Source organism: Tripterygium wilfordii, chromosome 12 (genome assembly GCF_013401445.1).
Source record: "Tripterygium wilfordii isolate XIE 37 chromosome 12, ASM1340144v1, whole genome shotgun sequence".
In the NCBI taxonomy this organism is placed as follows: Eukaryota; Viridiplantae; Streptophyta; class Magnoliopsida; order Celastrales; family Celastraceae; genus Tripterygium; species Tripterygium wilfordii.
In genome coordinates, this window is record NC_052243.1 from 12,702,015 (window position 1) to 12,721,825 (window position 19,811).

General features: G+C 38.5%; 5 protein-coding genes across 5 annotated transcripts; 3 read left to right on the forward strand and 2 right to left on the reverse strand.

Annotated features, from left to right (window-relative positions):
- Positions 1–352: 352 nt before the first annotated feature.
- On the reverse strand, positions 353–1,614 carry LOC120010061. Its single transcript, XM_038860747.1, has one exon. The coding sequence runs from the start codon at positions 1,512–1,514 to the stop codon at positions 1,173–1,175; it is 342 nt and encodes a 113-aa protein (XP_038716675.1). The 5' UTR covers positions 1,515–1,614; the 3' UTR covers positions 353–1,172.
- Positions 1,615–3,512: 1,898 nt separating this feature from the next.
- LOC120010228 (calmodulin-binding protein 60 D-like) lies at positions 3,513–7,328 on the forward strand. The gene is made up of 8 exons (XM_038860954.1): positions 3,513–4,000; positions 4,101–4,176; positions 4,590–4,642; positions 4,729–5,222; positions 5,317–5,477; positions 5,566–5,772; positions 5,860–6,025; positions 6,575–7,328. The coding sequence occupies exons 1-8, from the start codon at positions 3,909–3,911 to the stop codon at positions 7,060–7,062; spliced, it is 1,737 nt and encodes a 578-aa protein (XP_038716882.1). The 5' UTR covers positions 3,513–3,908; the 3' UTR covers positions 7,063–7,328.
- Positions 7,329–7,913: 585 nt separating this feature from the next.
- LOC120010229 (importin subunit alpha-2-like) lies at positions 7,914–12,747 on the forward strand. The gene is made up of 11 exons (XM_038860955.1): positions 7,914–8,431; positions 9,191–9,287; positions 9,367–9,458; positions 9,570–9,701; positions 9,874–10,059; positions 10,424–10,587; positions 10,681–10,759; positions 11,110–11,238; positions 11,354–11,481; positions 11,588–11,962; positions 12,173–12,747. Exons 1-10 carry the CDS (start codon positions 8,222–8,224, stop codon positions 11,958–11,960), a joined length of 1,590 nt encoding a protein of 529 aa, XP_038716883.1. The 5' UTR covers positions 7,914–8,221; the 3' UTR covers positions 11,961–11,962; positions 12,173–12,747.
- A 1,285-nt stretch (positions 12,748–14,032) lies between these two features.
- Positions 14,033–15,582, forward strand: LOC120010230 (GATA transcription factor 16-like). Its single transcript, XM_038860956.1, has 3 exons — positions 14,033–14,413; positions 14,510–14,620; positions 14,989–15,582. The coding sequence occupies exons 1-3, from the start codon at positions 14,381–14,383 to the stop codon at positions 15,328–15,330; spliced, it is 486 nt and encodes a 161-aa protein (XP_038716884.1). The 5' UTR covers positions 14,033–14,380; the 3' UTR covers positions 15,331–15,582.
- A 1,066-nt stretch (positions 15,583–16,648) lies between these two features.
- On the reverse strand, positions 16,649–19,469 carry LOC120011346. Its single transcript, XM_038862443.1, has 6 exons — positions 19,167–19,469; positions 18,325–18,558; positions 18,046–18,222; positions 17,864–17,970; positions 17,435–17,757; positions 16,649–17,358 (listed from the first exon to the last, which is right to left on the reverse strand). Exons 1-6 carry the CDS (start codon positions 19,305–19,307, stop codon positions 16,913–16,915), a joined length of 1,428 nt encoding a protein of 475 aa, XP_038718371.1. The 5' UTR covers positions 19,308–19,469; the 3' UTR covers positions 16,649–16,912.
- Between the last annotated feature and the right edge of the window lie 342 nt (positions 19,470–19,811).

Genomic DNA, 19,811 nt, shown 5'->3' on the forward strand with positions numbered 1-19,811 from the left:
CCAAAATTTTTGATGTGGTTTATATGAGTATAGAGAAATTTTGAGATTACAAATTGGCTTGCTTTCTCCTGTGAAGATTCTCTGACATCACAATATCATTTTGACCTTTTAACCATCCATAAAATATCAAGAAGCACACCACACCATGCCACTAAGGTCAGCCTCAAATGGTTTTGTTCCTGGCTGCCAGTACATGGAGACGGGAAAAAACGATTAAAACTTTCAAAAGCTTATCCTAGTCTACAAGGTTTTATGCATTCAGTTCAGTCAGAATCATGAAGAAATCTTTACCTTCCGATGCAGGTATGTATTTTTCAATGTCTCGAGAAAATGATGCGTTTCCTGCAACTCTCTCAGGAGTCACATGTGATATGAGAGCTTCACCACTCACCATTTTCTTCTAATTTCGGGTTTGGTGTGGATTTATCTGTCACATTCAAACTTAAAAAACCAAGCATATCTTGCAACTTTTCGTCCTCTCTTTAACAAACCCCATTTCATGAAACCTCATCCTGCACTTGCAGCATTTCCGGACCCCCCAATCATAACTTCAATCGACACAACTCATTTTTCCCTTAAATTAAAAGAATTCACACTGAATATGCATATTCAAGTTTATAATTGGAAACATAGACGATGGTTCGGGGATTTTCGGGGCATTGGAGATGGAAATGTGCACCGTAAAAGAGAGATGAAACGCATTTGTTCGCAGATTCTTCGTGGAATCCGGTATCCTCTGATTCTGATTGAGATCGTGACCGTCCATTTCTCCGGTGAATCCTCTGATTCTGATTGAGAGAATCACTGGACGGCGCTGCATTTCCCCCCGGCTGAAATTCCTTCAAAATTCAGAAGAAACAAAGGGACGCTGATGCGATGCGACAGAAACGACACCGTTTAATAACGTTGAGAATGTTTTCTTTTACTTAATTTTAGTTTCATGAGCGCAAGTCAATCACCATGAATAAAATGAGTTTCAGGTCTCAAAGAAATTTGATTATCAGAGAAAAAAAGAGAGATGAGAAGGAAAACTGAAGAAAAAAAATCGAATCCTTCAAGAAAAAGCGAGTACATTTCCTTTTTTTGAATCACAAAACCAAACAACCATGCATCCATGGAAAGTCCTTATTTATAAGACAAATTCTCTTCAAGCTCTCTTTTTCTTGTTCTTCTTAGAAGCCATGGACCATCTTGGAGCATTTCCTCTTCAACCAACGGTACCCATTTTTGATGGAAGACTTAACCTTCCCTTCCACAGCATATAATTTATATTTCACAACTCTCTTCTTCCTCTTCATCTCCGGATCATTCCACCATGACTTGGTATCAGAGGACTTGTGGGTTTTGATGTTACGTTCCTTGTATGGAGAAAGCGCAAATCTTGGTGGTGATTTGGGATATTGAGACCTTATCATGTGGAGTTTGTCTGCAGGAGGCAATGTAGTCTTGTTCCGGCTGGCTGCCTTAGCTACATTTGCTGCGTAGGCCGTGTAAGCCAGCCCGTACTCACTCATCGCCTCCTCTGGGTTTGATTGAGAGATGGGAAGAGGAGGCAGAGTTTGGTGGTCAAGGTCCTTTATTCATGGGAATGAGAGGTGGAAATTAAGGTGAAGTAGTTTTTCTCTTTAGGACCCAAAAATTTTGGACACGCATTCTATTAATAGATAGATCAGGGTGAGAAGATTATAGTAAACGATAGCCGCCAACAAGAATCTGACTCATTATGAGAACATTATTTACATTGTTTGAACCAGTGACATGCCTGGCAATGTAGCAACTTTACCACCGTATTTAGTAACCGAGAATTAGGAAATTCTTCGAGGATTCTGCAAAGTTCAAATGCAGAAAGGCTAAAGAGAAAATCTTTTTCTTTGTTCCATGACTGATAGAGAAACCCTGATAGCAATCTAACCAGTAACCAGTAGTCTTTTGCAAGGTTGTAACATCAGACCACAAATATAGCATGCATTTGCTTAATATCAGAGCAGACCGAAGTTTCGGGTTATTCTAAAATTAAACCCAGATGTCTAATCTAAAGTACATGCATTGAGTATTTATGGGTGCATGGAAAGAGTCAAAACAGTACTCTGATTTAAGAACAGAGCATTTCCCTTTCCTGTGGAAATAGAATAGGCTGCTTTTTTACAATAGATGTCCCCTGCTTATTGAACGCGTATGAGTTTACCCTTTTTTCAGCAGGCCGAATTGGCTAGAGATGAATACTTCCAGCTGAGGGACCGAAATTCAAGTCTCCGCATCAACAGTTATGAGTTGAATTGGGTACAAGGGATATTTGAGTGCGTACTGAGTAAACGCATCGGACTTGCATACTAGCTCATAAATTACGTATACCAGTCAAATACTCAAATCCATGGAAAATTCATGTGTGAGCTCAAGCCTCTGTAGAGATTAAACTTGCAAGCCCATGACTATAATGCAACTTACAAAAATTGCATTACTAGTCTCACTTAGAAGGTTGTTCACTCTTTTTTCACATTAATAAAGGGACGAAAGCAGGGATTGTGCTCTTTAGTCTCACAAACTTGGAAGATGAAGTATGTTATATAAGTCTACCAAAGAATGCTTTGATTCAAGAGTCGTTGCCATTGATGAGGTTGACAATGCCTTTACTAGCAGCATTGTTAGTTCGCACTACATCAATAATGTGTTAATGTTCATATCATAAATTAAACATAATCAAATGATCAAAATGGCAGTCTCACATATTAGTCAATCCCACATATTAGTGACATCAACGACTACAAAGATTGAGTCACCTATACTCAAACGCATACTTTAGGGTAGTAAATGGAAGTTCCAAGAAAATGCATATGAAAGAATTTTCCCAGAAAATTATTGAATGGAAAGTCGACAAGCCTGGTCTTGAACAGAGAATTTTGAATTTTCTTTCTCGTTGATCATCTTGACTAGCTCTAGCATAAGTTTCTCTCACTACAACTCCGCCACACAAAAGATTGTTCATGGACATTTTTTCCACAAAAAAGAAGAAGCAAAAACACCTACTCTGTTTTCGTGTTAGGCAGAAAGTGAAAGTGACGTCCCCTGCTCGGTGGAACATAGAATCTCTACAAGTATCAATTATCACGTATCAAATAAATAAATAGTATTATATGTACTTGTGGGTATAAATGAACTTAAAATGCAACAACTTTTTGGACGAATTCAACAGAAATTCAAATTCAAGATTCAATAGCAGAACAGGGTTTACTTTTATATATAAATACTTATGTGGGTTTTTAGAGACGGGGTCCATTGCATTTGTGATGATGTGGAGTTCAACGCGTTCCTTGCAGAAATTCTTGTGTATAATATTATGCAAAAATAATAATAAAAAAAAAATTGTAAGTTTCCATTGACCTTCCTGTGCTTTGAAGAAATCACGTGTCAAGTCTTCTCTCTCTGTTTGGTCTTTTTTTTTTAATATATAACTTTGATTTCTCAGTCGAATATTGTGATGTACTTTTCAATCATTACGCGCTTCGTTCGTTATCTTCAGTTTCATGAGGAGTAGTTGGTAGAGTTCGCGCGATGTACTTTCTAGCTCTCTTTCTTATATATAAAATATAGGCCAATTGATGAATGATGATAAGTATCAAGCTTTCTGATACTGCGTACTATCCAAAAAAAGATTTGTTTTTTGTTGAAATCCCTACCTTGGGTCTCTTGTTTTTTGCCCGTCTCTTATTCTTTTGGCTTATGTTCTTGACTTAGTTGTGATAAACCGCATAGTTTATGGCAAAATTTGAAGCTTCTGTGTAGTTTCCGTGTTCAACTATAGGGCAGAATCTCTATATCTAGAGAGAGTGGTTACTTAGGGGATCTTGTTTTCTGGGAAATTTTGGAATCGTTTCTGGGTTTTGCTTGATATTCACTTCCAGAGGGCACTGATGGTTCCAAAGAGGCCATTTTATGGGGATGATGGAGATTATGAGATGGGAATTCCAGTTCAACAGTCAAAGAGGAGAAACATGTTCAAGGAGTAAGTGGGTTTTAGTACAAATGAGAAACTGAAGTTTGTTCTTAGATTATGTGGGGGGTTTTGTTTAGCTGTTTCTGATTTGGGTTTTTCAATATTGCAGTGTTGTTCTAGATGTGATTAGAGGGATTACAATGGATGAAATTGTGTTAAGGATGGAACCCTTCTTCAGAAAAGTGGTAAGTTGATTCTTTCTGTCAATTTTGATTAACTAGAGAGAGAAAAGCCTGAAAAAAATTTGTTCTTTCTTATTTCTTTATGTTCTCTCTCTCTCTCTCTCTCTCTCTCTCTTTATATAATTTGACCTTATTGTTTGTTCTGTCAAGGAAACAAAGAATACTATTGTGCCCTACTTGTTTTCTTCTTGTCCTTTGTCTGTGACTGTCCTCTGATTGGATGATTTTCAAAGAAACTTTCTCTTTTATATGGATTATTTGAATCTGCTCTGGTGATGACCTTTTATGGGATTTGGTTTAATAAACCTAACCATGCTTCTTTATTGGATTACTTCATTTATAACAAAATTGTTTATGTTAATCCATTGTAAGCTACCTCCTTTGCGTTCTTAATGCGAGATCTTTGTAATTTTTAGGTAAGAGAGGAGATTGAACGTGCGGTTCAGCCCAGAATTAATGCGTCTCCAAGGTTACTTTTTTAACATCTTTTTTACTTGGAACACTTGTTTCAGTTCATTGTTTTTCTGGTATTCATGTTTTGGAATTTTGTTGCAGATCCCTACTTGATCAAGTTGAAACGTGTAAAGAAAGAGGTTTTCTGTTGCATTTCGTTAACAAATTGCCATCGACGATATTTACTGGCAGCAGAATCGAAGCTGAGGATAGCAACCCTGTCCAGATTGTACTGTTAGATGCTGCTACCAGGGCTATGGTTACCTCCGGTCCCCTATCTTCGAAAAGGATTGAGGTAGTTGTTCTTGATGGTGGCTTTGGTTCTGATGAGAAAGAAGTATGGACGGAGAAAGAGTTCAATGACAACATTGTCCGTGAAAGGGAAGGGAAAAGGCCTTTGGTTACAGGAGAGCTAATTATTACCCTTAAAAATGGAGTTGGTCATATTGGAGAGGTGTTTTTCACTGACAATTCAAGCTGGATAAGGTGTCGAAAGTTCAGGTTAGGAGTAAAAATCACACAAAAAACTTCAGATGAAGTGAGGATTAGGGAAGGCAGGAGCGAGCCTTTCATGGTTAAGGATCATCGTGGCGAGTGTAAGTTGAATGCTTGTGCTTCATATGTTCTTAATTTGTTTTTTTTTCCCCGGTTACAGAACTGTGACTAACATGTAAACCTATTTTATGTCAGTGTATAAGAAGCATCATCCTCCATCTTTGCACGATGATATCTGGCGTTTGGAGAGGATAGCCAAAGATGGTGCCTTCCATAAACGATTAGCTGTCTGTGGAGTAAAGACTGTCAATGACTTTTTGCGTTTGTATGAGTCCGATCCATCAAGCCTACGAAATGTAAGAGACTGCACATTTGTTTCTGTCAAAACACAGTATATTTTAGAATATTATGCATAATTATTCTGATAAATTCGTGGGAATCCAGATAATCGGAAACCAAATATCAAGTAAGACATGGGAGACGATAGTAGAACATGCTACCGAATGTGTTCCAGATGAGGGGAAATTCTATACTTACACTGGCGCTTCACAAAGTGCGATGCTCCTGTTCAATTCAATCTACAAATTAGTTGCAGCAACATTTGATGGCCAAACTTATCTTCCTATTGAAAAACTGGACTTACCTCAAAGGGTAATGCACCTATTTATTCATTCAAGAATATTCATCATATTGAAAAGTTTTCTATGTGATTGATAAATACCTGTATTGAAATTGCAGCTTTTGGTGGACGATGTGAAGAGGCAAGCATGTAAAAACATGAAGGACCTAGTCTTGGTTGATGCTGGTTCCACAATTAGCCCATCAATGGCCTTGGCTAATTTGCAGCCTGAAATATCCCAAACTTCAAGCTTGCAGACTCTTCAACTCTCAACCGCACATCAAGGTATATCAAATCCTAGTCTTTGTATGAGTTTTGTAGCAAATATCTAACAGATATGGCTAAATTGGTGCTAGGGAATGGGATAAGTTTCATAAGTGCTTATACCCCGCCAATAGGATTAGATGCAAATACCAAGAAACAATTTTGTTAGCACCTCGATGAGATTGTTCAGGAAATTCGAAGTAGGGAGGAAATATTATTAGGAGGAGACCAAAATAGACATGTAGGAGGCGATAATGTAAACTTTGATAGTGTACATGGAGGGTGGGGATAATCGAGAGAATTTGTATGGGAGAAAGTAGGAAGCGAAGAGGAAAACCTACAAAGATATGGTTTGAAGTAGTGAGAAATGATATTGAATCAATAGGAGTTGATAACAATATGATCCTTTATAGAAATGAATGGCGGAAATGAATACAAGTAGTGGGTTCCTGTTGATTTTCTCATAGACTCATATAGCAAACTTTTGTGATAAAGGGATGAAGTTTAAAGTCCATTTCGAGTTTGTAATTCTTGTTTCTCACGATTAATCATTTATGTTTACATGCGCAGGTGAACCAGGAACACATCTGGCTTTTGATCAACAAGTTATTTCAGCACCATATGCGTATGACGCAGTAGATAGGTTTCCAAAGGAACTCTATTTACCACAGAATAGTCTTCCTATGCAGATGTTTAATCCACTTCTAAGGAACAGTTTCAGAAATGCGGATTTATTCCGGATTCCTTACAATGGCGAAAATAATTGGCCTGCACAAGGAGAACTAGTGCAGCAAAGCAGTCAATTATCCACCGAGGACATTCCAGCATCGTTATGGGGGCCAGGTAGTAATATTTTCTTCCCAGCAGACTATGACGCTGAAGCAGATGTTCTTTCTTCTTTCCCTGGTAGCTTCGATGTAGATATGACAAGGTTCAGAACATACAAAGCTCAGTGGTGCAAGATCAGAGCTGCTCTAATATGGTATTCGGTCAGAAGACATGTTGCTGCCAAAAAAAGATTAGCAGCAAGGCCTCTAATTGGATTGCTCCAAACTTAGGACTGGAATCATCAGGAGGAGCAAAGAATCTGCCACTTGTAGCTTATTACAGTAGTCTCTTGTTAGCTAAATCTGTTTAATATTTCTTTCCATAGTGATCAAAATTGCAACAAGAGTTATTGGTGTGCCCTTGTTACTTAGTTCTCTAGTGTTTCCTTTTCCTGCACTTTTTCTGTAAGATAGCAAAAGCGGTGCTTGCAGCTTGTGCATAGTATCCAAATGATTATGATGATCTGTTTCAAAATTTGAACTCCACTTTTTCTTTCTCTTTTATTTTTTAAAGGTGGGCAGGCAGCCATAACGGTACTCATCCACTGCGGAATATTCGGTTTAAGCTGTAGTTACTGTCCTTAAGGCAAGCTCATCGCTGCAGTCCCAACTTGCAGCTTGTGAATGTTCAAATTAAGCTGTAGCTACTGTTTTTAAGGCAAACCCATCGCCCTAGCCCAACAAAATGTACAGTTGGAGAAGAACATTGTTCTTTAATTTCGATGCATCAACATTTGTCTGTATATCAGAATGATGTTACTCTGCGTTAAGACTCTAAGTAATCAACCATTTTTGATGTGTTTTAAGGTAGGTACTGCAATTCTGAGAGACAAGTAGGTGATTGTGTAGAAAGAAGCTAGAAATGCCACTTCACTGGAACAAAATCTTGGTAGTTTCAGACATCCTGTTTGACTGTTTCCATGCTGTGCGGAGCCGCAAACGTCGTAGGTAAAAATAGATGCCGAGGCAGGACGTCAAATTGTTCATTTGGGCTGTGGTTGTGAAACCAAACCCAAAAAGGTAAGTTTGGGCTGATATTACATACCCTGTTAACTTGGGGCTTCTGTAATGGTAAAAAGTTCTTATTTTCGGTAACGACATCCAGGCATAAAAGCTCATCTTCTCCCGAAAAGTTGTCCTCTTTCCAATGCCTTCAAATTGAAACAAAGTGGGGTATCCTGTAAATTAACTTTGATCCGTGTCCATTTGTATTTCCCACCGACCTTTCCTTGATCCTCTCTTGTCTCTACAACACTACATGAGAACCCCCAACTGCTCTCTAAAACCCCTCTTTCCTCAAGGTTTCGAATTCATCAAATCAGACCAGCAATCAGCTTTGCCTATTACGATTCCCTCGCTTTGATTGATCGGCAAATAGTTGCAAGTAAAGATGTCGCTGAGGCCGAATGCCAGGACCGAGGTGAGGCGGAACCGGTACAAGGTGGCGGTGGATGCGGAGGAGGGCAGGAGGAGGCGCGAGGACAACATGGTTGAGATCCGTAAGAATCGACGGGAGGAGAGTTTGCAGAAGAAGCGACGTGAGGGGCTCCAGCCGCAGCAGATGCCTGCCTCTACCCTCTCTTCAGCTCTCGAAAAGAAGGTAAAGTCTTGAAATTTTTCAATTTGGCTGCTTGTGTGTAGGATTGGCAGGGGTTTGACCGCAATTTTGGTTTAGTTTTTTTTTTTTTTTTGGAATTTTGTCTTCCCTAACTAGGGTTTTAGACTGATTTGAAACTGGCTCAGATAAGGGTTTCATTCACTATATCGTTTATGATTTCTTTGTATTTTTTCCCTTTGGCTTCTGATTGTGGGTTTTCTTTCTCGCGTTCTAATGATCAAAGAATTACCCGACAGCTTCAAAATTTTATATCTCAGAAGTTTACTTCTTCGCACTGCTCTTGCCAACTTGAATTGACTGCTGTACCGATATCAATTCACTAATCACACAGACATTTTTCCATAATTGGGAGTTATTTTGTGTTCGTTGTTCCTTTGGTTTTGGATTGAGAGTTTTGAGGTGTGATATGATAAAAACATATTGTAAAATTGCCCAGCTGCCGCCAGCTTCTATTGCTGAAAAGTTAGTTTTTGTGATGTGTCTGGGATTAGGGTTGCCTTCTAATTATGTTAGTTATTCAACTTATGAATAAGCTGTTCACATCTACAGCTGCCTCAAGCAAGAGAGAGAGACGTAAATAGAGTTATTGGAGTTGTTAATGGTATGGGATTGTGCAAACACCCCCTCCCTCCCAGAACCTTGAAAAGACCAACTTTCTGGAATCATGCATTGCGACTGCTTTATATGTTGTTGATGGTCTTTTAATTTTCTTCTTATCATGTTTGAACTGTTTGAATGCAGTTGGAACATCTACCAGCCATGGTTGCTGGTGTTTGGTCAGATGATAAGAACCTACAGCTTGAGGCCACCACCCAGTTCAGAAAACTGCTATCGATTGGTAAGCAATTGGTCCTTTTAAGTGTTTTAGTTATCCAATAAAATAATGTAATGAACGAACTTTGATTTTATTTGGCCAGAACGCAGCCCTCCAATTGAGGAAGTTATTCAAGCTGGTGTTGTTCCACGGTTTGTTGAGTTTCTTATGAGGGAGGATTACCCACAGCTTCAGGTCTCTTTGATTTCTTAAATGATGTATTTTTCCCTTCAACTGGTTGGTACTTGCACTTATTAATGGAGAATTTGTTCTTATTTCTTAAAATTTGTATTTATTTTTTTGCAGTTTGAGTCTGCCTGGGCCCTTACAAATATTGCCTCGGGGACATCAGAGAACACCAAGGTTGTGATTGACCATGGTGCTGTCCCAATCTTTGTGAAACTTCTTGCCTCTCCTAGTGATGATGTTCGTGAGCAGGTAACCTGTGGAGAAGAAATTGTTTATTGTCTGTATTTTGATTGCTCACATGATTAGTTTAATGAGGGATCGACACCTGAGTGTTTGTGGTTTTTTTTTTTAGTTTCTCTTTTGTGGGAATGACATTTTGGATTTTAATTGATGCATTTGTTTTTCTGTTTGGAACACGCAGGCTGTGTGGGCACTGGGAAATGTTGCTGGTGACTCTCCAAGATGTCGTGATTTAGTCCTTGGGCATGGTGCTTTGCTTGCTTTATTGTCACAGCTTAATGAGCACGCCAAGCTTTCCATGCTGAGAAATGCTACTTGGACATTGTCAAACTTTTGCCGGGGCAAACCTCAGCCACCCTTTGATCAGGTTGGATATCTTTTGATTTGTTGTGGCACTTATGAAATTTTCAGGTGTATTAGTATTTTTTTAATCGGTTAATACTTAATATTATTGATGGCCTTTGTTCCTTCCTTAACTGTTATTATTCTCTTTTAAGATGATTCTGTTTATGTGCAGACATGATTATGTACGCTTTATTTTGTTTATTTGTACTTCTATAGTCTCTGTAAGCGTAAACGTTGCCAGTACTACATAGAGCCTCCTTTGTGTAACTCACTGTGTAAACTGTAAACTGTCATGTTTTAGCAGTAGATACTCATGGGTCTAAATACCTTTACAATATTGGATTTTTATTATTAATATGTTCAATTTCTTTCAAATTACTGTACAGGTTAAGCCTGCACTTCCAGCTCTAGCACGTCTTATTCATTCAAATGACGAAGAAGTCTTGACAGATGCATGTTGGGCACTTTCTTATCTATCTGATGGTACGAATGAAAAAATTCAAGCTGTTATTGAGGCGGGGGTGTGCCCCAGGCTTGTTGAGCTTTTAATGTGAGTGCTTTCGAACAGTTGGCAATTAGTACTTTTGAATTCTGTTTTAGTTTCATGAGTCCAACTTGTGAATTTTTTATTCCACGTTCTTAGGCACCCATCTCCTTCTTTGCTTGTTCCTGCCCTTCGCACTGTTGGAAATATTGTCACTGGTGATGATATGCAGACTCAGGTATTGGTCATGTTGAAGTCTTATTCTTCTTCCTTTCTATTACAGAGTGGTACTTTGTTCCTTTCAGTTGGCCATCTATAGATGGAGAGTAGATAATTACAAGTGGTAAATGTGTATGACATAGGATCTCATTGGCTATATTAAACTTTTGCTATGTGTGTGCTCATGTATATGAAGGATCATAATTTTGAACAAGTCGTTTGAGTTGGATGTGGTTGCATGTAAATAGCTAGATCTTTGAAACAGATCCTTTAATTTTAATGCTTAGTACTTTATATGAATTAAGTTATCATCTAATCTAAAGCATTGCTAGTTTCTCTTTGACAAGCTGAACTTTTGATGCTACACAGTGTATTATCAACCATCAAGCATTGCCTTGCCTTTTGACACTGTTGACAAATAATTACAAAAAGAGCATAAAAAAGGAAGCTTGTTGGAGCATCTCAAATATTACAGCTGGCAACAAAGACCAAATTCAGGTAATGTATAGAGTATAGACATTTGTCTTAATTTTTTGCACTCCTGTGTCTGAAAATTGGAGGTACGACTTGGTTCGAATCACATTTACTTTTAAGTTATTCACAAACTTTGCAGTCTGTAATTGAGGCTCAAATTATTGGCCCACTTGTTCATCTGCTTCAAAATGCTGAGTTTGACATCAAGAAAGAGGCTGCCTGGGCAATCTCGAATGCAACATCTGGGGGTACACATGACCAGATCAAGTATGAGCAATGCGTCACATTTTAAAATTTCCTTTTCTGTTATTTATTGGCAGATGCAGATATGCAATTCATTATCGGTCTCTTCATCTGTATACTTATATATCAGGTACCTTGTAAGCCAAGGTTGCATAAAGCCCTTGTGTGACCTTCTCATCTGCCCTGATCCAAGGATTGTTACCGTCTGCTTAGAAGGTCTTGAGAACATCTTGAAGGCTGGAGAAGCTGACAAGAATTTGGGTAATACCGGAGGTGTTAATCTATATGCTCAACTGATTGATGACGCTGAGGGTTTAGAGAAGATTGAGAACCTTCAGTCTCATGACAATACTGAGATATATGAGAAGGCAGTGAAGATTCTTGAGACATATTGGTTGGAAGAGGAGGATGAAACAATGCCGCCAGGTGATGCTCCTCAAGGGTTCCAGTTTGGAGGTGGTGAAGTTCCCACAGTACCTTCTGGTGGATTTAACTTCAGCTGAAGGTATATATTATGCGATATTTTGACGATATGATCTCTAGCTTGATTTCTAGGTACTTCCACTCCTCTCAGGAGTCAATTTGTTTCGTGAACGGTTGAACCCTGCATCGGCTAGTTACCATATGTATCAATGTCCTTTGAATTTAGAAATTCATACCATATGTATCAATGTCCTTCGAATTTAGAAATTCATGTGTACTTTTTACATCGCAGAAATCATAGCTGGTTTCTCTCTACCAAGATCTTGTGGTGGAGTATGGTTGGATGTTGTTTGGAATTGAGTACAGTCGGACGTTGTTGGAGTTAAGGTCAGGGGTCTTGTCATCGTGTCTTGGTCCTTTGTGGTTCAGTGTACTTTTTATGGTCGTGAGGGTTGCTTGACAGGCTTGGGTTTACCATGGAACTATAATATTTCGGTGGAGAGGGACAGGTGGATTGGCTTTGGTTGTATGATGAGCATTGGCCCACTTCCACAATAAGCTGAGAAGCGGTTGTCCTCTCCTCATCAAGCGGTTGTCCTCCTGTGAAGATGATGATGCTGAGTCTTTATTTTCTTGCAACTCAGTTGTCCTAGTAGTGTCTTTGTATACATTTGTCTTTTGTGTCTGAGTGATTTTGTGGCACTCCCAAAACGCTCATTTGTATTATTCTTATTCTTACTTATGATTTATAGTTTTCTTAAGTCTTAAAATTTTGAGTCTGTAGCCTACAATATGTACTGGTTTTCATAATGCAAAAGTGGCAAGCGAAATAAGAGACGTTTGCTGTCATTGCCAACCTTTGTGGTATTGCCTTTCCTCCTATCCTAGTATCCTTGACCCCTCAGATGAGTCTGTTGGGAGTAAGATGCTGAGAGTGTGTGAGACTCAATGGTGGACCAAGTAACAAGAAGTTGAATTGTCTTGGTGGTATGGGTATGGGTAAGGGTAAGGCTGTTCTCTAAAGCCCACCATGAAATTTGACCTTGACACAATTGGTTGAGAGGGGCCAGGGCAAGAGGCTGACCTCACATGATTTCATCGTCGTCTGTGCATACATTTGCAGGGATGCATCAACCTGAAAAGACAAGAAAGAAAACATTTTTGACATAATTTCATGTTTTCCAAGGGGAGGTGCAGCTTTTTTGGTCTGTGGACTGTGTGCTGTCTTCTTCTTCTTCTTCTAGATTATATATAAGGAAGGGAGTTTGTGAGGCTCAACTTTTGATGGAAATCACTTGAATAGGCTGATGCATGGGGAAGTTAAAACAAGCCAACTAAATAAGTTGATTTGATTAATGAAATCATTGGAGACAGAGAATGACATAGAGACACAGATGCCTAAACAGCCTAAGCATTGGAGCCCTCCATCTCTTGTCCCCTCTATTTTAGTTCTGGTGTATTTTGGTTTGACTCTTTTTGTGTTTGTGAACTAACAAAAGGTTTAATCATCTTATACATTTTCTTATCTTATCACAAGATGATTATTATCCCTTGCCTTGTGGTTGTATAGGGAGAAACTTAGCGCCATTCAAAGGCCACTTGTTACTCTCTCTCTCTCTACTTTTCTCTTTACTAAGTGTGCACAAAACAAAACACACCGTCATGTGAAAATTTTCTACGCGCACAAACCTGACAACTTGAGTTCGGATGTACAAATGATAAGATTATATGATGTCGTTTTGAGTAAAAAAAAAGATTTTTTAATTGGTAATTTTGATCAACGCTAGCAAAAAATCCAAGATTTTGAAAATAAGAAATAAAGAATTAGAGCTGTGAAAATTAATCGAAAAAATCAAATCGCCTAACCGAATCGATCGATTTGGCAGTTCATATGATTCATGTAAACAAAAAATCCAAGATTTTGAAAAGAAGAAATAAAGAATGTTATAGATGGAGAGTGGCGGGCCCCCGGCCCGGAGCAGGGATTTGCCCTAAAAGCCCACAACGAGCGGCACAAGCTTGTCTGAACGGGATGCCCCCGCCGAGTACGATTACACAGCCCCGCGCTCCCACGTGGCAAACGGCCGTCTACAAAAATTGGCGGGTGCTGCCGTGACCCAAAGAAAGAGGGTCATTTACGTCATTTCATCTAAAACCCACAAAAGAATGCTAGGGTTTTGTGATCACCACCTCCGAGCGCATACTCTGTCGCTCTCTCTCTCTCGAACACTCACATCCTCTCTGCTCAGTCTCTGTTTCGCCATTTTCGTGCTTTGCAGGATCACGGCTGGTGCTTTGTTTCTGGGTTTCTTTACTCCTCGTGTTTTTCTCTGGCACTAGTGGGTCTACTCTGTTTTCTGAAGCGAATGATTTTGGTCTTTCAAAGTTACTACACCTTCAAAAAGAAACCCACTAAGTGACCTGATGATTTCATCTCCTTTTCTCTGCCTCTCTTTTTGTCTCTGATTATTTCGAGGGTTTGTTTTGGAGGATTTGTTTGATGGATGTGATGATGGATCATCGGAAGGAAAAGGTGAGTGGTTTTTTAATGATTACGAGCTTTTGCTTTTCTTTTTCATTTCCCTTTTGTGTTGCTAATTTTCATTATTTATGTTTTTTTTAATCTCAGGGAGCATCGATTGATGAAACGGATGTGAGTGAGACGAAGAACCAGAAATGTTGCACTGATTGTAAGACCACCAAGACCCCCTTGTGGAGGGCTGGTCCTTCTGGACCCAAGGTGTGAAATCCGCAAACCCTTTTAGTTCAAACCTTTTTTTGTATTCTTCTCTTTCCCCCCTCTTTTCTCTGTTTTTTCAGTGGGTTTTTGATTTTCTGATTCATGGATTCTTCTCTCGCTTTTGTGAATTAGCTTCTGTGTTTCACTCTCTTTTTCCTTTTGAAAATCGTTTTTGATTTGTTGGGTGTGTCTCTGACTGAATGGGTATATAGGTTACTTTTTGTTTAGAATTGATATATATTTGAGATCAACTTTGTATTTATCTGGGTTTGTTATGTGGTATGTCTTCATTTTGTGAAAAAAAAAATCTCAGTGAATTTTTTTGATCTGGGTTATGATTCTGATCATATTTAAGGTTGGATTTGCAGTCACTGTGTAATGCATGTGGGATCAGATACAGGAAGAAGAGAAGAGCCTCAATGGGTTTGAGCAAGGGACCAGAAAGGAAAAGGGAAAGACTAACTACTCCCACCACCTCAACAAAATCCACCACCACGTCTACCACCGGCAGCCCCACCACTGCAGGAAATCATAATGGAGGTGGTTGGAGTATGTCTTGGACAATGAACTTGATGGCTCTAGGGAAGGAAGTGGTTTTGCAGAGTACAGTTGTGAAGAAACAGAGATGTCAGAGGAGAAGGAAATTAGGAGAGGAAGAACAAGCTGCTTTTTCACTAATGGCACTCTCTTGTGGTTCTGTATTTGCTTAAAAGAAAAAAAGTATACCCCGGTTTTTGTTCTCTTGTGTTTCTCACTCCAATGAAAATGGAAAGGAATAGCTATGTCAAATGTTGTCCGTCTCGTTCTTTCATTTTTCTTTCGAGATGGAGAAACCAAAGTTTGGAAAGATAGCAGCAAGGGAAAGTGTGAAGGAAATATGATGAGGTTGTACAACTGTTTTCTGCTAAATTTGTGTACATAATCCATCCGAAGTATGAAGAATTATAAATCATATGTTCCTAGTTTTCTTGTTTGTTCATTTCAAATCCCCAAACCAGACTGACGGTGACATAGCTGGGAAATTTTTGGGAATTCTCTGTTCTTGATTCTACAGAGGTCTTTCAAGATGACCATTTGGGAAGCAAATTGATGATGAAATCTTAAACCAAGTACTGTGACAATCATTAACAAACAGAATTATAGCCGAGTTTCAAACTTAAAAAGATGGTAATTATTGTAGGAGGTGGGCCTAACCATGATTAGTAGGAAATTATAGTTGCTCTTGATATTGTGGGCTTTTTATACCACTTAGGTGTGACTGGTATGGATTGATGGACTGATCATAGTCTTTGCTGCCATTGCCAATGCAATGATTATAGTTGAAGATGCTTGATCCATTACTTTGGGCAGAGCTTGGATGGTTGATTTATTACTTGGGTGGAGCTCCTGTTTTTGGTCTTTGGGCTGGTGTAAAAGGCTGTTTCTGGAGTGGGCTCCTGAGCTGATTGTGAAGGTTTTGGGGCTAGCAATTGGCGACGGGCTTCAGGATGCTAGTGGTGCTGGCCGTGAAATTACTGATAGTGAATTAGTGATAGGAGTTGGCTGGTCCCTCTTGGACTGCTTTGAGTAGCAACTACAACTCACAAACTGGGCCTGGGTCTTGAGGGTGTTAGACGTACAGTTGATAAGGCCTAAGATAGTAAGTGTGATTGGAGTCGTCATATGGATTGAGGGTTTCTATCAGAGCTGTGGATGGTTGCTGCCTTGCTACTGGATTACTTTCGGATTTTGATATGGGTATGGGTGTTGGGTGACTTCACAACGAAGCTTGGTCTTTGTCTCGGGCGAGGAGGCTATTTTATTGGTTTTTTTTTTTTTTTCCCCTCTTGGGATTTTTTGTTTGTCACTCTTGGGATTTCGCTGATTTCTTTATATTGTTTGGTATCCACTAAATTTTGAACTTGAGGTATGTCCCTGTATATATATTCTTATTAATGCAATACTCACTTACAATATTAACATGTCATTATTAAGAAAGAGAAGTTAACTTGATTATTCAAGCCTGAAATAGTTGTAAGGTAGAAAGTCTGAAAGTTTAAGCTTCCATGTCATGAATATTCGTTTGTGTGACCAAAATTCAATTGGGGCAGTTTGCTCATAATAGTGAGTACACTAGATATTTAACAAATAAGAACACCTGAACATCCAATTATTTAGTGAGAGAAACCCTAGGGGCTTCATATTCAGATTCTGACTGTGATCTCGTTTTTTGTTTTGACAAGGGAGAAGTCTTGCATGCTGGAATCAAGAATAGAAGCCGGTCGTGATGGATGTTGTTGATACGTGGAGTTGCTACTCATCAAATGTTGCATTGTCGAACCTTCCCTCATTAGAAATTTGAGAAGGGTAATGAACTTGCTGCTGATATAATGGTTGCTCGCTCCATTCAAAATTAGAGATCTCAAACTGCTTAGGAACAACATGATCATGCAATAGTTCATTCAATGAATCTACCTTGGGAAGGAAATTACTTTCGTTGTTGTCCATAGCTAGTGAATTGCTCAAAAGATGATCCTCAAGGCTGTCTAGAGCTAGAAGCTCAGATTGTGAATTCAGAGTTGATGTTGTATTTAAGCTCTGGTGATAAGCAACTTGATTATTTGCTTGGTACATCAATGTCTGAAGGTTTTGAGGCAAATCATTTCCATAACTTCTCGTTCGTTGAGGATCGAAGTATGTCATCAATTTGTTGTTCACAAATCTAGTGCCACTCTCATCTATTTGTTGATATTCAATAACTGTCAACATAAGACAAATTACTAAGTATATTTGAAATTTATACAGATTATGCAATGAAACGCAATCAATGATTACCTGATATCGGTGAAGTTGTCGTTTCCTTTGAAGCAGAAAATGGTTGAAATGGTTGTTGTCCGTATGTTGGAGTCTGTGAAGGAGCAAGCAAAGGCAAAAATCCATATGAAAAAGGAAATTGCGAGCCGTGTTTCATTCCATCAACTCCATACGCATTATTGTTTTCAAACAAACTGGATTGTCTCGATGAATTTGAGCGAAAGTAAGGAGAGTTTGAACTTGGAAACGATTTGTGGCTCAACTCGAACAGCCGCTCGTCGCAAGACAAAAGCTTTTCATAGTGTTTGTCAAGGCATCCAGGAGGGAATACAAGACGATGCCTCCTGAAAAATGGGTTATACCAAGCCATCAAAAACCTTGAAACCCAAGAAAGAAATCGAATCCCTAATTCGTTTGAACAAATCACCATGGATAATGAAAATCATGTACCTATAAATGGAACCTTGTCCATTGGTGAAGTCTCTAGTGAGTTTCCAACAAGTATGCTTTCTCGGCTGTGGATCATCCTCATCGTGGAACGTCGGGGGATTGTTTAACTGCAAAACTCTATCAAAAGTTAGCTTCATGTCCTATGAATTTTCATTCCTGACAAAAAAAAAATAGAAATTAACCTCAATATCAAGGATTCCATGTTCATTATGAATAATGGCTCTAATGGCTGAGATATCACTCCACTGTATTTCAATCTTCTTCTTCAATTTTATTGACTTGTCTAAATATTCCCACACCAACTTTTTCTTAGCATAATAACACTTAGCCACCAAATCACCTTCTATCCTTGATTCAATCTGAACATAAAATCAACAAAAAATAAATAAATGAAAAGGAAGTATAAGTTGAAGTCATTGAAAATAATCTATTGGATTTACAGGAAATGACAACATTCATACCTGCCACGAGCCAATTTTAACTAATTTTGCAGAAAAATTTGTTGCTTTCATCTTCTCTGCATTTTTAAGGAATGTGGAATCATCTACACGTTGTTTCGTGCTACGATTTGCCTTGGAATTCTGACTACTCTTGGCTTGATTGAACTGTTTCTCCAATAACTCTTGGAGGGCAGATGCATTTCCAATGTTTAAACCAACAGGTTTTAGTTTGAGAAGATTATGAGTCAATACTTTCTGCAAACCAAATTTTTATTAACTCAAAAATAGCAATTTATCTCATTATATTTCTACACAAATGTTAAAAATACCCGTATCCGGCAGATACCAGCACAACCCGCCCGATCTCTAATGGGTACGCCCCGTTAGTTAATGGGTCGGATACGAAAACGGGTTTGTCGAAATCTAATTTGCCCTATATACCACTAATAATTACGTATATACTACTTATAATATTTATAGTTTACTTATATATAAATTACTTATAATAAAATTTCTAATCAACTATCTTATTATTTGATCTTTTTTGGTTGCTAATTTAAAATGTTATTTGTCAGATTCATACATTGAGTTTTTTAAAAAAAAAAATTATTGACGTTTATATTTACTAGAGTTGTCATTGCAAGTCAACGGGGACGAGCAGAAGGGCTCCAATGGGTACGGGAGGAGACAAATATTAAATACAGTGTATCTGTGTATCACTCATGGGGACGGGTACGGGTAGAGGGGTCAAATGCACAAAACCTAAAAAAAATTGAAAAAAAACACATATTTGTAAATACAGAATGTATGTATGCAAACATATACTGCTGAAACAGAGTAGGGGAAAGGGATAAGAGTTGAACCTCGTCTTGTGTTTCTGCTGGTATTGAGATTAATCTTTTATTTGCAAGGTAAGTGATTTGATCACTCTCAAACTCTACTGCACCACCATCATCACCATTATTATCAACCCATTCACCATCTTCCGTAACTTGGACCAGCATTTTGTCACTGCCAACAAATTCTTTTAAGTAGTTCTTCCTAATATCCCCTGCCTTTCCTACTCTGTTTTTTTCAATGTAATTGAAAACAGGAGAACCCAACAAAAAAACGGAGACAGAGAAAGAGAGAGTCGATGTGGGAGAGAAGGCAGCAGCAGAAGAAGTCAATGATGAGTTTGATGATGTGGGATTTTATAATTGAAGATGTTAGCTTTGGAGAAGACTCTCTTGATTTTTAAACACGTGGAGAAATATCATTTATTTTAACTGTTTTTAAGGTTGATTTTTTGAAAGGAAAAAAAAAAAAAAAAAGAGTAATACAAGTCACTGAAACTCGGGAGTTGCTTTATCCTTTTAGTTTGTTTTTGGTGGATTTTCTGTTCCTTGTAATTAGGGTTTGTTAGATCTTTTGTTACCTAAACACATACTTCTCTGTTTTTTACTCTGTTTTCCTCTTTCTTCTTTTTTTTTTACTGTTTTAAGTAAAAAAAAGTCTTCTTGACGTCT

Excerpts from the sequence above, each read along its gene's own strand:
- LOC120010061 (XM_038860747.1), bottom strand. The coding sequence starts at position 1,514 with ATGAGTGAGTACGGGCTGGCTTACACGGCCTACGCAGCAAATGTAGCT.
- LOC120010229 (XM_038860955.1), top strand. The coding sequence starts at position 8,222 with ATGTCGCTGAGGCCGAATGCCAGGACCGAGGTGAGGCGGAACCGGTAC. Across the intron at positions 9,459-9,569 it reads AGGATTACCCACAGCTTCAG|TTTGAGTCTGCCTGGGCCCT; the intron begins GTCTCTTTGATT and ends ATTTTTTTGCAG. Across the intron at positions 9,702-9,873 it reads GTGATGATGTTCGTGAGCAG|GCTGTGTGGGCACTGGGAAA; the intron begins GTAACCTGTGGA and ends TGGAACACGCAG.
- LOC120010230 (XM_038860956.1), top strand. The coding sequence starts at position 14,381 with ATGGATGTGATGATGGATCATCGGAAGGAAAAG. Across the intron at positions 14,414-14,509 it reads TGGATCATCGGAAGGAAAAG|GGAGCATCGATTGATGAAAC; the intron begins GTGAGTGGTTTT and ends TTTTAATCTCAG. Across the intron at positions 14,621-14,988 it reads CTGGTCCTTCTGGACCCAAG|TCACTGTGTAATGCATGTGG; the intron begins GTGTGAAATCCG and ends TTGGATTTGCAG.
- LOC120011346 (XM_038862443.1), bottom strand. The coding sequence starts at position 19,307 with ATGCTGGTCCAAGTTACGGAAGATGGTGAATGGGTTGATAATAATGGT. Across the intron at positions 17,971-18,045 it reads ATGGAATCCTTGATATTGAG|TTAAACAATCCCCCGACGTT; the intron begins GTTAATTTCTAT and ends AGAGTTTTGCAG. Across the intron at positions 17,758-17,863 it reads GGACAAGGTTCCATTTATAG|GAGGCATCGTCTTGTATTCC; the intron begins GTACATGATTTT and ends CCCATTTTTCAG.
- LOC120010228 (XM_038860954.1), top strand. The coding sequence starts at position 3,909 with ATGGTTCCAAAGAGGCCATTTTATGGGGATGATGGAGATTATGAGATG. Across the intron at positions 4,001-4,100 it reads AGGAGAAACATGTTCAAGGA|TGTTGTTCTAGATGTGATTA; the intron begins GTAAGTGGGTTT and ends TCAATATTGCAG. Across the intron at positions 4,643-4,728 it reads AGAATTAATGCGTCTCCAAG|ATCCCTACTTGATCAAGTTG; the intron begins GTTACTTTTTTA and ends ATTTTGTTGCAG.